Source organism: Phacochoerus africanus, chromosome 2, assembly GCF_016906955.1.
Source record: "Phacochoerus africanus isolate WHEZ1 chromosome 2, ROS_Pafr_v1, whole genome shotgun sequence".
In the NCBI taxonomy this organism is placed as follows: Eukaryota; Metazoa; Chordata; class Mammalia; order Artiodactyla; family Suidae; genus Phacochoerus; species Phacochoerus africanus.
The window spans coordinates 204,221,724-204,238,860 of record NC_062545.1 but is presented as its reverse complement, the minus strand read 5'-3'; the positions used below and the strand labels follow the sequence as shown (position 1 = coordinate 204,238,860).

At 39.4% G+C, this 17,137-nt stretch overlaps 1 protein-coding gene across 3 annotated transcripts in view; it reads left to right on the top strand.

The window, feature by feature from the left end:
• FOCAD (focadhesin) overlaps positions 1-17,137 on the top strand; it is a 312,911-nt gene that overhangs the window by 52,696 nt on the left and 243,078 nt on the right. For all 3 annotated transcript variants that reach the window (XM_047767584.1, XM_047767582.1, XM_047767583.1), the window contains one exon: positions 16,240-16,341. In XM_047767584.1, the coding sequence (XP_047623540.1) occupies positions 16,240-16,341 (102 nt within the window). The remainder of the gene's footprint in view (positions 1-16,239; positions 16,342-17,137) is intronic.

Sequence of the window (17,137 nt, the reverse complement as noted above, 5' to 3'; positions counted from 1 at the left end):
CTAGGAAAGCGATTGAAATTTTATTTTTTTGTATAAAAGATTTATTGAGATATAATTCACATACCAATCAATTGACCCGCAGAATCATGTAGCTGTTGCCATAATCACTTTTAGGACATTTTCATCATTCCTTCAAACTCCTCACTTGGAATTCCCATCATGACTCAGTGGTTGGCAAGTCCGGCTGGGAACCATGAAGTTGCGGATTACATCCCTGGCCTCACTCAGTGGATTAAGGATCCGGTGTTGCCGTGAGCTGTGGTGTAGGTCACAGACATGGCTTGGATCCTGCGTGGCTGTGGCTCTGTGTAGGCCAGGGGCTATAGCTCCGATTAGACCCTTAGCCTGGGAACCTCCATATGCCGCGAATGCGGCCCTAGAAAAGACCAAAAAAAAAAAAACCAGAAAAGACAAATTCTTCACCTGTTATTAGCAGTCACTCTATATTTCCCTCCACCCACTGGAAAATTTTAATTCAGTGGTTCTCAACATTGGCTGCTCATTATAACCACCTACGTTTGCTTACAAACAGACTAACATAGGAACAATGAAATACCCTAGATCATACCCTGCTGTGAGGCCTAGGCTTTTGTAGTTTCAGAAAGGTCCCAGTGATTCTGATTGACAGTGAGTACAAGATAGTAGGTTAGCTGCTCTTCACTGTGCATTCTAATCACCTGGGACCTTGCTGAATGGCAGATTCTGTTTCCTTAGCTTTAAGGTGGGCTCAAGATTATTGTCTAACAAGCTCCCAGGTGCTGCTGTTGCTGTTCCTGTCCCCACTCTGTACTTTGAGTAGCAGAGCTATGAGCAGCATTAGCAGTGCCTGGGAGCTTGTTAGGGATGCAGAATCTGAGATGACCCGAATCAGAGCCCACATTCTATTAGGATTTTCCAGCTAATTTGTAGGCATCTTATAGTTTAAGAAACAGTAGTTTTGAGGATGATAAAAGGAAATTTTCTGTCATGCAGAAAAATTAGAAGTAGTGTTATCTTCATCCTGATTGTGCTCATTGTGTGTGAGTGCTGCTAGACTTTCAGTTACCTGTCATGTTTCACCCTTTTTCCTATTTATAATTCAATTCAATTTCTCCAGTAGTTGGTTCTTTTTTTCTTTTTTGGCTGCACTGCAGCATATGGAGTTCCTGGGCCAGGGATCGGATATGAGCCATAGTTGTGACCTATGCTGCGGCTGCGTCAATGCCAGATTCTTAACCTACTGTGCCGGCCAGGGACTGAAACTCCGTCCCATGCTCTGATACCGCCAATCCCATTGTGCCACAGTGGGCACCCCCAATAGTTGGTTCTTTAGTTTTACTAGAATCTTGATTTCAGAGGACAACTGGTGCAAGGCATGAAGGGGAGCCTAGTTTGAGGAGCTGAAATTATATTGGATATAGAAGGTGGCACATTAAAGAGGTCCAGAATCAATCACCTGACTTGGCATAATCCAGTAATGTTTATGGAGAGCCCTTGTGTGAATGGCTATTTGGCTCTATAAATCAGCAGAGTGTAATCGAGTGTGTAAGAGCCTTAAGTTCCTCCAGGGGGGATCGTGAATGGCAGAAACAGAGGAGAGGTGAGCCTGAAGAGCAGATTTCCCTCAAGTGAGCTATGATTACCTGAGTCAAGCATAAAATTGTCATGCTGTTTTAGAATCCTCTTTGCCACATGTTGGTTAGCAATATCAACCAGCCTTGGAGAGGAAACTGATGAGCTGTGTACAAAAGCATAAAGAGGATATGAGAATCTTAGAACTCCACTGAAAGGTGTTCCCTGGTTATGCTGTAGGCTTGATTTCAAATGGAAGTAGCATGACAAATAATTGTAAGCTTTCTGAGCATGAAACTCCTCTGTGTTTTTATGATATTAAGGACTCTGCTAGTGTATAGTTGGATTTTAAGTATTTTTCACTTCTTTTTGTCTTAACAGATGAATAATTTGAACTGTAGTAAAACAGAATATGTGGTCATCTTACTTTTTATTAAACTTTTTTTTTTTGGTCTTTTGTCCTTTTAGGGCCACACTCACAGCATATGGAGGTTCCCAGGCTAGGGGTCCAGTCGGAGCTGTAGCTGCCGGCCTACATCACTGCCATAGCAACATGGGATCTGAGCCCTGGCTGTGACGTACACCACAGCTTGTGGCAATGTCGGATCCTCAACCCACTGAGCGAGGCCAGGGATTGAACCTGAGTCCTCATGGATACTAGTGGGGTTCGTTAACCACTGAGCCACGATGGGAACTCCTATTAAAATGTTTTAAAAATTGAGGTAACGGTGTTCCCGTCGTGGCACAGTGGTTAACGAATCTGACTAGGAACCATGAGGTTGCGGGTTCGGTCCCTGCCCTTGCTCAGTGGGTTAAGGATCCGGCGTTGCCGTGAGCTGTGGTGTGGGTCACAGACGCGGCTCGGATCCCACGTTGCTGTGGCTCTGGCGTAGGCTGGTGGCTATAGCTCCGATTGGACCCCTAGCCTGGGAACCTCCATATGCTGAGGGAGCAGCCCACGAAATGGCAAAAAGACAAAAAAAAAAATTGAGGTAACATTGGTTTATATTATTATGTTTCATTGGTACATTATATTTTGCCCTCTGTAACAATACAGCATGCCTACGGCCAAAAGTCGTTTCCATCTGTCACTAGGTGGTTGACCCCCTTTACCCATTTTGCCCTCCTACTCCCCCCCCTTCTGGTAAACACTAACCTGTTCTCTGTAGGCATGTGTTTATTTTTGTTTAGTTTATTTTGTTTATTTATTTACTTATTTATTTTTCTTTTTATTGTAGCACCCATGGTATATGGAAGTTGCCAGGCTAGAGGTCAAATCATAGCTGCAGCTGCTGGCCTATGCCATGGCCATGGGAACACCAGATCCAAGCCACATCTGCGACGTATGCAGCTTGCAGCGTTGCTGGATCCTTAAACCATGGAGCAAGGCCAGGGATCAAACCCACATCTTCACAGAGACAATGTCGGGTCCCTAACATGCTGAGCCCCAATGGGAACTGCTGTTTATTTATTTTTAATATTCCACATATGAGTGAAATCACATGATATCCATCTGACTTATTTCACTTAGCATACCACCCTCAGGGTCCATCTAAGTGTTGCAAATGACAGGATTTCATCTTTTTTTTGTGGCTAAGTAATATTCCATTTTGTGTGTGTGTGTGTGTGTGTGTATGTGTATGTGTATGTACATCCTCCTTATCTATTCATCCGTTGATGGGTACTTAGGTTGTTTCCGTGTCTTGGCTATTGTAAATATACTGTGATGTACATAGGGATGTGTCTGTCTTTTTGAATTAGTGTTTTCATATTCTTTAGATAAATACCCCAGAATAAGATATTTGCAAGTCATATATCCAATAAGTGGTTAATATCTAAAATATATATGGAGTTCCCATCATGGTGCAGCAGAAGTGAATCTGACTAGGAACCATGAGGTTGTGGGTTCAGTCCCTGCCCTCAATCAGTGGGTTAAGGATCTGGTGGTGTTGTGAGCTATGGTGTATGTTGTAGATGTGATTCGGATCCGATGTTGCTGTGGCTGTGGTATAGGCCAGCAGCTGAAGCTCCGACTGGGCACCCAGCCTGGGAACCTCCATATGCTGTGGGTGCGGCCCTAAAAAAAAGCCAAAAAAAAAGAAAATAAAAATAAAATATATAAAGAACTTGTAAAACTCAACAAAAAAAACATGATTAAAAAATGGACAGAGATGGAATTTCCATCATGGCACAGCAGAAATGATTCCGACTAGGAACCATGAAGTTGCAGGTTTGATCCCTGGTATTGCTCAGTGGGTTAAGGATCTGGCGTTGCTGTGGTGTGGGTCGCAGACGCAGCTTGGAATTTATGTTTCTGTGGCTGTGGCGTAGGCCGGCAGCTGTAGCTCCAATTTGATCCCTGGCCTTGGAACCTCCATATGCTGCCGGTTGTGGCTCTAAAAAGCGAAAAAAAAAAAAAAAGGGCAGAGGATCTGGGTAGACACTTTTCCAAATAAGATACACAGATGGCCAACAGTCACATGAAAAGATTTTCAGTATCACTATTTACTAGGGAAATGCATATCAATAGCACAATGAGATGTCACATCACACCATTAGAATGGCCATTATAAAAAAGGCAAGAAATAAGGGTTGGAAAGGATATGGAGAGGAGGGAACTCATATATTGTTGGTGGGAATATAAATTGATGCAGCCCCTGTGGAAAACAGTTTAGAGATGCCCCCCAAAATTAGGACTAGGACTGCCTTATGATCCAGCTATTCCACTTCTGGGTATTTATGTGGTCGTTGTAAATGGGTCTATACTGAATTGTTTAAGTTGTTCCAGTATGGGAGTAAAAAGAATGGGAGACGTGGGGACTTGGCATGTTAGCCAGTGGCTTCCCTTGGCTCCTGTGACTTTCCTGAAGGAGCTTTGGAGAGGATATTCTCATTGCTAAACTTGGAGTTTGGTGGTTCTCAAACTTCCTGGGCAGAAGAACCACCTGGGGAGCTTGAAAAAGTACAGCTTCTCAAGTCCACTGGCCAGAGATTCTCATTCATGCAGTAGGTTTTGCAGTGAGACTCAGGAATCAGGCATAGAGGTCATTTGTGGATCATACCTCAGAAATATTGCTTGAGCCCCTTGGCAACTTAATGATTCCATATATGAGCTGCAAAACCCCTTTGGGGGTTCTAGATTAGGAGTGGTCTTGAGTGGTTGATAAAGCCACCTTGCCTCTGTTGCCTATCTGGAAGGCAAAAGGTCAGTTTGCCCCCAAGCACGGAAACACCAAGTTCATTTTACCCCATCTGCCGTGGACAATAGAGAGGCCAAGAACAGAGCCAAACAGCAATTCTAAAGGAAAAGCAATCCAATGAGAGCAAGCCAAGTGCTGATGCAAGCGAGAGAATGTTAAAGGTTTAAATCTTATTGCTTTATTCAATGAAATAATTCCATGGCCCTGACCAGTTAATGTTTCATGGTCAGACAGTAGATGCTTGTAGGAGCAGGAGGGGACTAGAGCCTTTGGCACCCACCCAATGATGGTTTTCAGTGTTTACAGTGCACAAGGAGTTCATGCTCAGAGTTATTCTTGTGGATATTTGGAACATACACTTTAACAGAAGATTTGGATGCACAAGTGGTCTACCTACCATGCTTTGCGATACGTCAGATTAGAGAGTGTGTAGCCAATAAAGTCTATTTTGCTTAAATGGACTCTTCTATAGTTTTGTGGCTTAAAAAAGGCAAAGGGGGATATTTAAATGGGGTTTCAATTCTCAGTGCCTTTTAGGATGGGAGTAAACTGGAAGGTCAGGCAGGACATTCTACTACTATGATTAAACGAAGAGCATATGCCAGCGGTAAAACTCTAGATTCATGAATCTCAACTCTGGTTGCACCATTAGAGACCTCCGAGGAACTTTTAAATGGAGGTGCCTGGGTTCTCTCTAGAATGACCAGGGATCACCCTAAGGCACTGGTAATTTTTCAAAGCTTTCCTAGGTTTCCAGTGTCTTGGCTGGATTGAGAACTGCTGGCCAGTTGTTGCAATGAGGCAATGGTGGTTCATTGTTGCCAGATCTTCAGATCTTTCAATAGTAATAACATTTTATATGAAATCTCCTGGCTAATAAATGTTGGAAAACAATTCTAATTTTTAAAAAGAACAGGGTAGGCAAACAGAACACATCTGTTCACAGGAGGCAATCCAAGGATAACAAGTTTGTGTCCTCTGGTTTAGGCATTTAACTGTTTTCAAAAACTTTAAAAGCCCTTCTATTTTTTTTTTTTTTAAGCCTGTGAACAATTTTAATACTAATCACTTTTTTTTTTTTTTAAGCTACTGCGAAGATATCCTTTACTTCAGGCTTATTCCCCCCAACCCCTTTTTGTTTGGTCTGAATTTCCTTTTAGTTAGCCTGAACTCCACTTTTTTATAACACACTTAAGTTTATTTCAGCATTCTGTAACATCGACCCTACAAGAAAAGCACAGCAGAAAATCAGTGTTGGCCTGGTATTTTGCTTGCAAGAAAAAAAAAACTAAACCAAATTTTTATAATTCATAAACTATTAGAGGCTCATATTCTCATTCGCTTTATAATATGCCATTTTCTCCCTTAAAATTTTGTCATGCGCTTTTGCTTTTAATTTTTCTCTGCATATTCATATTATGGCAATCTTTTTAAGATCTCTTTTCCCTCAGTTGAAGTGAGGAAATAGTTGTGAATTCCTGAGCAGTAACTGCTTGTTCCAGAACTTGTGCATCACTCTGATGTGCCAGACAGTGGCTGACATGTGCAAATAGCAAATGTTGAGAATCTTATTTGTGGAAAGGCTTGGTCTGATCAACATCAAGCTGTACTTTCTGAAATAAGGGAATATTAAATATTTTTGGCAGATGGTGTGCTCTGAAATGGGTGATTAGGCCAATAACGATGGATGGTTGTACCCTGAGTAGATGAAAGTTATATACTCTGTGTGTATTTTGGCATCTGTTTGTGCAGTGTTTTGAGTTTATTTAAATGAAGAGTTAATTTTAAGAACTTAAAGATGTGTGTCCTCAAGGCTGAGGTACTTTGTAATTCATATCGATTTTTTTCACTTATCTCATAAGGTACATGTGTTCATCCTTTAGGGCCATCAAACAGAAACCAGAGTAAGTCCCAGGGTAAATACTGACACACTGTGCGCTAAGACCACTTTGTGGTTGTGGATGGCCAATGGTAGCCCCAGTTTTAATTTTTTTTTTTCTTTTTAGGGCCACATCTATAGCACATGGAGGTTCCCAGTCTAGGGGTTGAATTAGAGCTACAACTCTGGCCTACACCACATCCATAGCAACATGGGATCTGAGTGGCATCTGCGACCTATACCACAGCTCATGACAATGCTGGATCCTTAACCCACTGAGCGAGACCAGGGATCAAACCCGCATCATCACCGATCCTAGTTGGGTCTGTTAACCAATGAGCCACGAAGGGAACTCCCCCCAGTTTTAATTTTGGTATCTAGCTCCTCCTCAGCATTAAATTCTTTTTGTATTTTCTCTTGTATCCATTTTGCTGGGTGAGATGGAGTCAGCCATGAGAGCAGGAAGAACATTTCAGATCCAGAGCAAATCATGTACCTTGCTGTTGCTATGTGAAAGAGCCAGGTGCCTTAGAGGAGCTAGCAGGAGGCAGGGTGCCTGGAACTTAGTGTTCAAGGGAGGGAGAGGAAATAGGGTTTGGAAATCACTACACAAATGGTAAAAAACAAAACAATGTTATGATATTTCATAATGACATTAGAAAAAGACACAACTTTCTTTCCTCCCATATCTGCATCTTTAAAATGGGCATAATAAAAAAAAAATAAACTGGGCACAGTTAAGCTGTTAACCATGGATGTTGAGGTAATAAATGACATTCTGATTTGAACTTATTTCCTTTGTGAGGAAAATCTAAGTTATTGTAATTATTTATATTGGAAGTATACTTCACATGTTACATAGGAATTTTTCGAAAATTGAGAAGAGGTTAATTAGATTTAAAATAGTATATGGCTGGGAGTTCCCATTGTGGTGCAGTGGAAACAAATCCAACTAGTATCCATGAGGATGTGGGTTCCATACCTGGCCTCGCTCAATGGGTCCAGGATCTAGCATTGCCGATAGCTGTGGTGTAGGACACAGAGGCGGTTTGAATCCCGCATTGCTCTGGCTGTGGTGTAGGCTGGCAACTGTAGCTCCAATTCAACCCTAAGCCACAGCTGGTGTGGCCCTAAAATGCAAAATAAATAAATAAATAGTATATGGCTGAGTTAAGTTTAGAATATTTTTAATGTTTTTTATTGAGATATATATACCATAAAATTCACTCTGTTAAAGTGTGCGTCAGTGGTTTTTATTATATTCATGGAGTTGTTTAACAATTATTACTGTCTAGTTCCAGAATATTTTTATCACCCCCCCAAAGGAATCTCATACTCATTAGCAGTCATTCCCAATACCTCCCATCACTAGAAATAAAATGCTACTTTTTTTATCAGTGGATTTGCCTCTTTTGAACCTTTCATATAAATAGAATCATATAATATGAGGCCTTTAATGTCTGGGCTTCTTCCACTTAGCATGATGTTTTCAAGTTTCATCTATGTTATAGCATGATCAATACCTCATTCCTTTCATGGCTGAATAGTAATCCATTTCAGGGATATGTCTCATTTTATTTATTCTGTAGTATTTTTGTATGCTTACCACATTCAATGAATTTTTAGCATTTTTTGTTCTTTACATTTATTACTAAACATAAACTACTTTTTTTAAGCTGCTGAAAATGTGTCCTAGTTTTTAATTAAGATTAGTTGTTATTGTTTTTCATCTCTATGCAGATTTCCTTATTACTTTTATTATTTCCTAATGAGGTTGCTTAGAATCTTCTAACACTTAAAAAGAAAATCAACCATCAACTATTAACATATGTTTCTGTTGTCAAAATGAGCATTTTGCTTTTTGGAGAGCTGATTATTTCAATAATTGCATATGTTATTTAAAAGGATCCTTTATGTTTTAGATGTTTGGTTTTACTTAACATAAAGGAAGCATGACACCATAATTAAAATCGTCTATACTATACAATCAAGCTGCCATAAGGAATTGGAACCAGTAAAATGCATTAATATATTGTGTTTTGCTGAAGTTACAAAAACCTCCATAGTTAGGGAGTCACTATTTCTGGGAACATCATGAATAACTTTTTGGGGCAATAGTGCTCATTTTACAGTTTTTTTTGGAAGTGAGAATTTAGCAAGGCTGAACAGCAGCAATTACCTTAGGTTTACTTAGCTTTAATTTACTAGCACTTATGCTTTTTTAGGGGAGAGGTCAATCCTTCTTTGAGAATCTCATGAAAGTTTTGGACCTTCCCCTAGAAGATGTATATACTTATGTGTACTCAAAACTTCACATTTAATTTCAGGGGGCTTGTGAATTCTTGTTTAAATGGATAAGTAAAAATTTGTGCAGAAAAATCAAGAAAAAGAAGATGGCAAAGAAGGGAGTATCAGTGTCAGATCTGTCCCTTAAAAAACCCAGTAGAGGAGTTCCCGTCATGGTGCAGTGGTTAACGAATCCGACTAGGAACCATGAGGTTGCGGGTTCGGTCCCTGCCCTTGCTCAGTGGGTTAACGATCCGGCGTTGCCGTGAGCTGTGGTGTAGGTTGCAGACGCGGCTTGGATCCCGTGTTGCTGTGGCTCTGGCATAGGCTGGTGGCTACAGCTCCGATTCGACCCCTAGCCTGGGAACCTCCATATGCCTCGGGAGCGGCCCAAGAAATAGCAACAACAACAACAACAAAAGACAAAAACAAAAACAAAAACCCAGTAGAGTTGAAGATAAGAAAGAAGGTAGGGCGGTAATAGAAAGGGTAGCCAATACTTTCTATGTGCCATCTGTCTTTTTCAGGTTGGTTCTTTCTGCATGTTCTACTTTGTTTTTCACTTCCCCCCTTTTTTCTCCTCTTTCCCACTCAGGGAAGTCTTAGTTCACAGTTTATGGTTCCTATCACCTGGAGTTTATACTTGGGATTTAAAATCAGACCTAAGGAATATTCTACATATATTGTGCAGTCTTCCAGTTAGCAAATGCCACTAGCAAATGCGTTATAGATTCCTCTAAATCTGGATGTGTAATTTTAAAATTGGTTTGCTGATAAATGTCTTTAGGAGCATAAAATGTACTTTTTGCCTTATTAGTCTATTGTCTCTGTTTTTTTTTTTTTTCCCCAACCATAGATGTAACTTAATATTAGAAGTTTTGGGAGTTCCCATTGTGGCGCAGTGGTTAACGAATCTGACTAGGAACCATGAGGTTGCGGGTTCCATCCCTGCCCTTGCTCAGTGGGTTAACGATCCGGCGTTGCCGTGAGCTGTGGTGTAGGTCGCAGACACGGCTAGGATCCCGAGTTACTGTGGCTCTGGCATAGCCTGGCAGCTACAACTCCGAATGGACCCCTAGCCTGGGAATCTCCATATGCCACAGGAGTGGCCCAAGAAATGGCAAAAAAAAAAAAAAAAAAAAGATAAAGTTTTGGACTCTTAAGTATCTGTATGCTTCCCCCAGCCACCTTGTACCTAAAATACTTCCAGACTTCTGACATTGGCAGACACCTTTGCATTAAAACCCTGCCTCTCAAAATAGAGATCCTGTTAAAGGTTCATTGTGGGGACAGAACTATTGTGATATGAAGTCTATTTTCAAAGAAATCTTATCTTTCCCTATCTGCCTTATAGACCCAAAGAAAAAAGGAAATTAGGCAAAAATGTCAAAATTAAAATCATTTTTGCTCCAGGTCTTCTTTTTCTGGAAGCTTGTATGGAAAGGATAAAATGAATTTATCTAAAAACACTCTAGGGTAGATAATGATTCAAAATTATTGTTTAATTTTTCTTTTTTGTAGTAATAGTCATTGTGGAATCTTAATTTTTATTATGCATTTTAATCTTAAAACCTGCAGAGTTTTTTTTTTTTTTTTTAATCTTATTTTGGCTTCCAACCAGTACTTTCAAATCAAAATTCAGAGCAGGTAGAGAAATGCTTTTAAAATGCATATTTGATGTAGTAAGTGCTATGCTGTGCTTCTGAAAGCGCCAGGGTCACAGCTGCATACATGAAAATGCACGGTGACTGCAGGCATTGTTTCCTCACACAGAAAAGGCAATCTGTGTCTATTGCTGAATTTATGATGTAAATCAAATCATAGCTTTCCTATATTCAGAGATGTAGCAGAAAGGTTTAGGTGGCCTGAAGGTTACAAATAACTTTTGCTTTTTGATTTGCCTACCACAAGACTAATTTTTTTCACTTTGTCTTTTCTATTAAGATTGATGTATTTATACTTGGAAGGTGAATCTAGTTACGTACCTTATTTTATCGTTGCCTCTGTGCTAGTCTGGTGGAACCACGAATTTATCTTTTATTCCTCCCCCTGCTCTGTTCTGTTAAGATGCATGTACTGCTCTGTGTTGTTGACAGTGTTATTAAAGGGTAGGGAGCACTGCATGCTTCCTTTGTGCTTTTTTTTCTCTGAACAATGTGGACTTTGAAACAATGAATTTAGAGGGATTGTGACTAGTTGGTTTTTCATGATCCCTTCAAAGAGGTTAAAGAAGTGCTTTGGGGAAAGTGTGTGTGTTTGTTATGTTTATTATAGATGGGCATTTGGCACTGAAAGGGGAAACACAAAAAGAATAAGACATGGACTCAGCTTTCAAGCTGCTTATGCTCTGGTTTAAAATACAGGTTTATCTGCATGACAATCAGAATAGTATCCTGTTTATGGGGTACTCTGTGTGCTAGGTACTGTGTTAAATGCTTTGCTTAAAATGGGAGTTAAACCATGTTCATATCATGAAATGGAAAAGTACCAAAGAACATAAACAAATTGGCTCATCTATGGCAGAAAAACAATAACAATACAACAACAACAAAAACTACACAGTGAAGGAGAAATTAGAGGCACCAGAGGCCAAGGAGGGGTGACCTGGTTGCCTCGTTCGCATTTATTTTAATCTTTAGAAACAAGTTACTCTCTTTTAAGAAGAAAGAGGAATCTATTGGATGTCTCGAGGTCGGAAATTATGATTTAAAAGTTTCTGTGTGCTTTTTCTGCCTCTAGCCCTGTACTTCTCTCTGAAATAAAAATATAGGATGATTTATTTCTTTGAGATAAAAATAGGAGGCCTCTGTTTTGAGCCATTAGATTTTTATTAGACACTGGCCTTAGAGTCATTTAAGCTTGGCATAGACTTATTAGTTGTTGAGAGCATCTTCACTGCTTTCTGCCTTTACGGTGTTTGGTTCCACCTCTGGTCCTGAACTGTACAAAGGTTAGGGCTTTAATGGGTGGCATAGGTTATAGAACTTGAGCACTGGAAGGTACTTAGTCTGATTTCCTCATTTTACAGATGAAGAAACTTTACCCCAGAGAGGTTAATTCTCTTGCCTGAGCTCACGCAATTTGTTGCAGAGGCAGAAGGTGAACTTGGAACTCTTAATTCAATGTTTTCCCTCCACTGTTTCACCTCACCTCTCCACTCCTAGTTTTTTCCGAGATGTGGATGTGGCAGCATAACAGTAAATGATTCGGGTGATGCTATGTAGGCACTGCTTTTGTAAATGATGATGGCAGTATCCCACATTTGTGTCTATATTTCAAAACTTGTAGACCTTATTGCCTGCCATTGGTAAATTTACAAGTGATCAGGTTGTATGTTTACTACAACTATCATTTTGAATCACGTGTTATAGTCAACTTACCTTTTTTATACCTTGAATAGCAGGTTTGGGAATAATTGCTATTTTAAGGCATAACCCAGGTTTGTTTTGGTCTCTTTTTGTACCACATTATTTCTTTTTTTGATTAACAGTACTTCTAATGAAGAGAACAGTTGACTCTAAGTTGTGGTTTCTTCCATTTACCCTGACCTTTCTCAGTTGTAATTACTTGAAATAAGTGGAATGACTAACAAGCAGTGAGTGAGAAGAAAGAAAAGAAAAATCTTGAATAATCTGTAAATTTAAGAATCAGTCCTTGAATATATCGAGTGAACTATGTTTAGCCTTATGACATTTTGAATGGTCTAGTTATAATACTTTAAATAGGAAAATAACTCTATTTTCTACCATACTCAAATTAGTATGCATAATATTGAATACTCTTGCTTATTTTGGAATATGATTCTGTATTTTGCAAAGGAATAATTTTATATTTGTTTCCCATTTTAAGTCTTCTAGTTTCTACTGTACTGTTACTCTTGTGCTCCTAATGTTTGATGGTTATGTTTCCATAAGAAACTTCAAATTTTGAATGTGATTGATTGATTGCTTTTGGTTCAGTGTAAATAAGGATGAAGGTAGGGTCATAGTCTTTCTAAATAACTCAAGGCTGGTACCATTTTTTAGTCAAGTTTTGTGCCTCAAATAATGCTTGTCAATTTTGCCTAATGTGGTGGTTCCTAACCAGGGGCAGTTTTGCTCCCCAGGGGACATTTGGTAATATCTGGAGACATTTTTGGTTGTCATGACTAAGATAGATAGATGCTAAGATAGCATCTAGCAGATAGAAACCAGGAATGCTGCCAAATGTTCTATGGTGCATTGGATAACCCCCCAAACAAAGAATTATCTGACTCCAGACATCAGTATTGTCAAGATTGGGAAACTCTTACATATGGCAGTTGCACAATGAAGTAGATTAAAAAATATACCCATTCTATAAAGTACAAAGCTTTATGTATTATTTTATTGTGCATTCACATGCCAGTTTAATGATTCACAAGGGAAAATTTTGGCTTTTTGCTTCATTATGCTTAAAGTATTAAAACAAAAATTTGGGCAATTATAATTGATTTTAGTTTAGCTGTGCTCAGCTGAAATAGTATAATATTGGTAATCAATATTAATCAGCAGTAATATTCAGTGTTCTTAATTTGGACTTCCTTTCTCCCTCAAGGTTTTCAACTTCTTGGAATCAATATTGTGTATTATTCCTGCAATATTTCCACTTGGATCTGACATAATCAATTCTCTGGAAAAGTTAATTATCTAGATGTCTAAGTCAGTAATTAATCTGGATAAATCCCTATTCTATATTCTATTTAATCTCATCTTTAGAGTTTAAGCCTGAGATAAATAGAATTTGCTAAACCCAAAAGCTAGCAAAACACTTTAATTTCACGGCAACAAAACTTGAGTGGGAGTTCCCCTTGGGCCTCAGTGGAAACAAATCCGACTAGTATCCATGAGGATGTGGATTTGATCCCTGCCCTCGCTCAGTGGGTTTAGGATATGGCATTGTGGCGAGCCGTGGTGTAGATTGCGGACACAGCTTGGATCCCATGTTGCTGTGGCTGTGGCTTATGCTGGCAGCTGTAGCTCTGATTGGACCCCTAGCCCTGGAACTTCCATATGCCGCAGGTAAAAAAAACAAAACAAAACAACAAAGCTTGGGAAAATTTGAGTGCATCCCACAAACTCAGTGAAGTAGAAACTGAATTATAATAGAATTGTTTGCTATATATGCATCATTTCTAATCCTATTTTAAAATTACTGTCTCCATGGAGTTCTCCTCTGGTACAGTAGGTTAAGGACCTGGCGTTGTCACTGCAGTGGCTTGGGTTGCTGCTGTGGCACGGGTTCAGATCCAGTCCTTAACCCTGGATCTTCTGCATGCTGTGGTCACAGCCATGATGATCTGATTTAATAAACAAAACTAACTATTAAAAAGGAGGTAGATTCTTAATAGTTTTTTTTTTTTTTTGAGGGAATGTGAGGAGTAGGAAGGGGTAGGATGACTTACAAGGGAGGAATATTGAAAAGCACTTAAGTGCTTTATGATCACACAAAAACAGTGTGGTAACTTGTTGGATTTTCTTCTTAAATCATGAATACCAGCATTACCTGGAGGATTAATGTCTGATCTTATCTGATGCTCTTCCTTTCAATATGGTGCTTGTTAGAAGGAAAACCTATAGCTAGCATAATTACAGTTGCTGTTCTTTCCTTTTTCTTCATGTTTACTTGAACATGACCTACTGAATTCATAATCTACAAAGTTCAGCTGATGTGACACAGCCCAGAGGCTTTTAGGATTTGTAACATTTGTTTCTTAATAACTGTAGCAAGTAGAGCAGAAGCAAATTCTAGATAGGTTTAACTGCCAAAGCGTTTGGAATTTGGAAATGTGATTTTGATAGGATTTTTGAGTTTTGGCATAAAATGTTGCTTGGAGTGATCCCTTAAAAATGGCAGTAATCTGATCAGTCAGAAATAGCCTGTGCTTTAACAAACAGGAGGCTGCCAGCATGAGAAGTTAGTGTCTGATAGATTAGGTGAGGATGAGGAGAAAATAAAAAGATTGTGTTAATATACCCCAGAAACTGTGTAGTAGTGTCGGAGAGGTGTTTAACATGAATGTTCCAGGGTGATGGATCTGCCATACTTTTCTGTTTAAGAAAAAAATAAAATCAGAAAACTTCCCAACTCCTAACCTCTCTCTTTTGTGGTTTTTTACTTGTAGTGGTTTTCAACATTGGCAACACATTAGAATTGCTGGAAGAGTTTTTAAAAATTACTAATGCATGGGCTCCACTCTTGGCAACCCCAATATAACTGAAGCCTTGGTATTGATATTTTAAAAGAGCTCCACAGATGAATCTAACATTGCAACCAGGGTTGAGAACCACTGCTATATAGCAATGCATCACAGTTGTCCGGAGAGCTATTTATTAGGTCTGGGCTGGGGCCTGAGAATTTATTTGCATTTCTAACAAGTTCCCAGGTGATGTCAGCATATTGCTGGTAAGGCAATCATATTTTGAGAGCCACCTAAATGGCAGTTTTAAAAAATCATCTGAATGTGACTGATGGTCTGGTCTTTTAGTTTTTGTTTTTTTAATATTGCTAGTGCTATATTATTAGGTTAAATATTAAGATTTAAGAGTGGGAGTTCTTGCTATGGCACGGTAGGTTAAGTTCCCAGGTGCTGGGAAGTTCCAGGGGTCAAATTGGAGCTGCAGCTGTAGGCTTATGCCACAGCCACTGCAACATGGCATCTGAACCACATCTGTGACCTATGGATCTTAAACCTACTGAGTGAGGCCAGGAATCGAACCTGCATCCTCATGGATACTAGTTGGGTTCTTAACCCTTTGGGCCACAATAGGAACTTCTCAAGAATTTTTAGTTTGGAGAGTTTATTATTTGAGATGGAAGAAATATTTTATTTTCCTCATCTTACGTATACTAGGGGAACACAGAGACATATATGGGGAAGAATGGAGTAAGTGGGAACAGAGAAGGGGAGATAATGCTTACAGGTTAGAGGAAATGGGACTTTCCAGGTTTGGAACGAGATCAGCGGGAGGAGGAGGTAGCCTGTGATTTCCAAGAATGAAGGCATCAAGAGAATGGACAGGAGCTTGGTTAAAGTTATACGGCTATTAAATGGCAGAATCTGCTGTCAAATTTGTGTCTCTAAGACTCAGGTTTATTTTGTTTTCTGGAAAATAGATAAAGAAAAAAAAATAGTTCTAATGAGCCAACTCTGCGACAAATGCAAAAAATGATAGTTTTGTGACAATTACAAATCCTGGAAAAAAGTTTCTAGACAGTAGTGCCTTTTTTGTTGCTATATTTCCATATTAAGAATCTGTAGTCCTAAAATGACAGCTTCCAATGTGACTTTTCTATGTTTTCCAGAAACCATCCTCAGCCTTTGATCACTGTGCTTGAACACAGACCTGATTGCTGGCCAGTACTTTTACAGCAGCTGACAGCTTTTTTCCAACAATGCCCTGAAAGGTAATGTAACGTGAAATAGATGAAGGAGATGAAATTGTATATGCTGATTTTAGAGGTTTTTTTTTTTTTTTTCAAGCTGCCTTGACTGTAGTGTTTTCTCTTGAAGAAAGGAAATATCTTAGAGCAGCAGTTTTCTATTTTCTTTTTAAGAGTAAGAGATAAAAAATCCTGCCAGATTTACTGATTGTTGAAATACTGAATATGAGAAAAGCCACTATTAAAGAAGCCAGGCATTGATTAGTTGGGAATGTTGATTAGAAATATTTAGTAAATGGAGTTCCCTTAGTGGCTCAGTGGTTAACATACCCGACTAGGAATTCTGAGGATGCGGGTTCAATTCCTGGCCTCGCACAGTGGGTTAAGGAACTAGTGTTGCCATGAGCTGTTGTGTAGGTCGCAGACATGACTCAGATCCTGCGTTGCTGTGGCTGTGGCGTAGGCTGGCAGCCGTAGCTCCTATTCAATCCCTAGCCTGGGAACTTCCACGTGCTGTGGGTATAGCCCTAAAAAGCAAAAAAAAAAAATATATATATATATATATTTTTTTTTTTTCAGTAAACTACTGCCTGGTACATATGGTAAACAAGTTTTTCCCTCTGGAAATTAATTAGCAAGTTAATCTCTCCATTAGAAACCAATGCCAGTTGAGATGAAGCAGTACTGCCAACTAAGACCAAATAGCCGCCACCATGTGTTGTTAGTTTAGCTTCACCAAGGCCTCTGATGGTCCTCATAGCTTTCTTCTGACCTTACTACCATAGCACTGGCTCAAGTGGTCATCTCTTTTTGTGGCTGA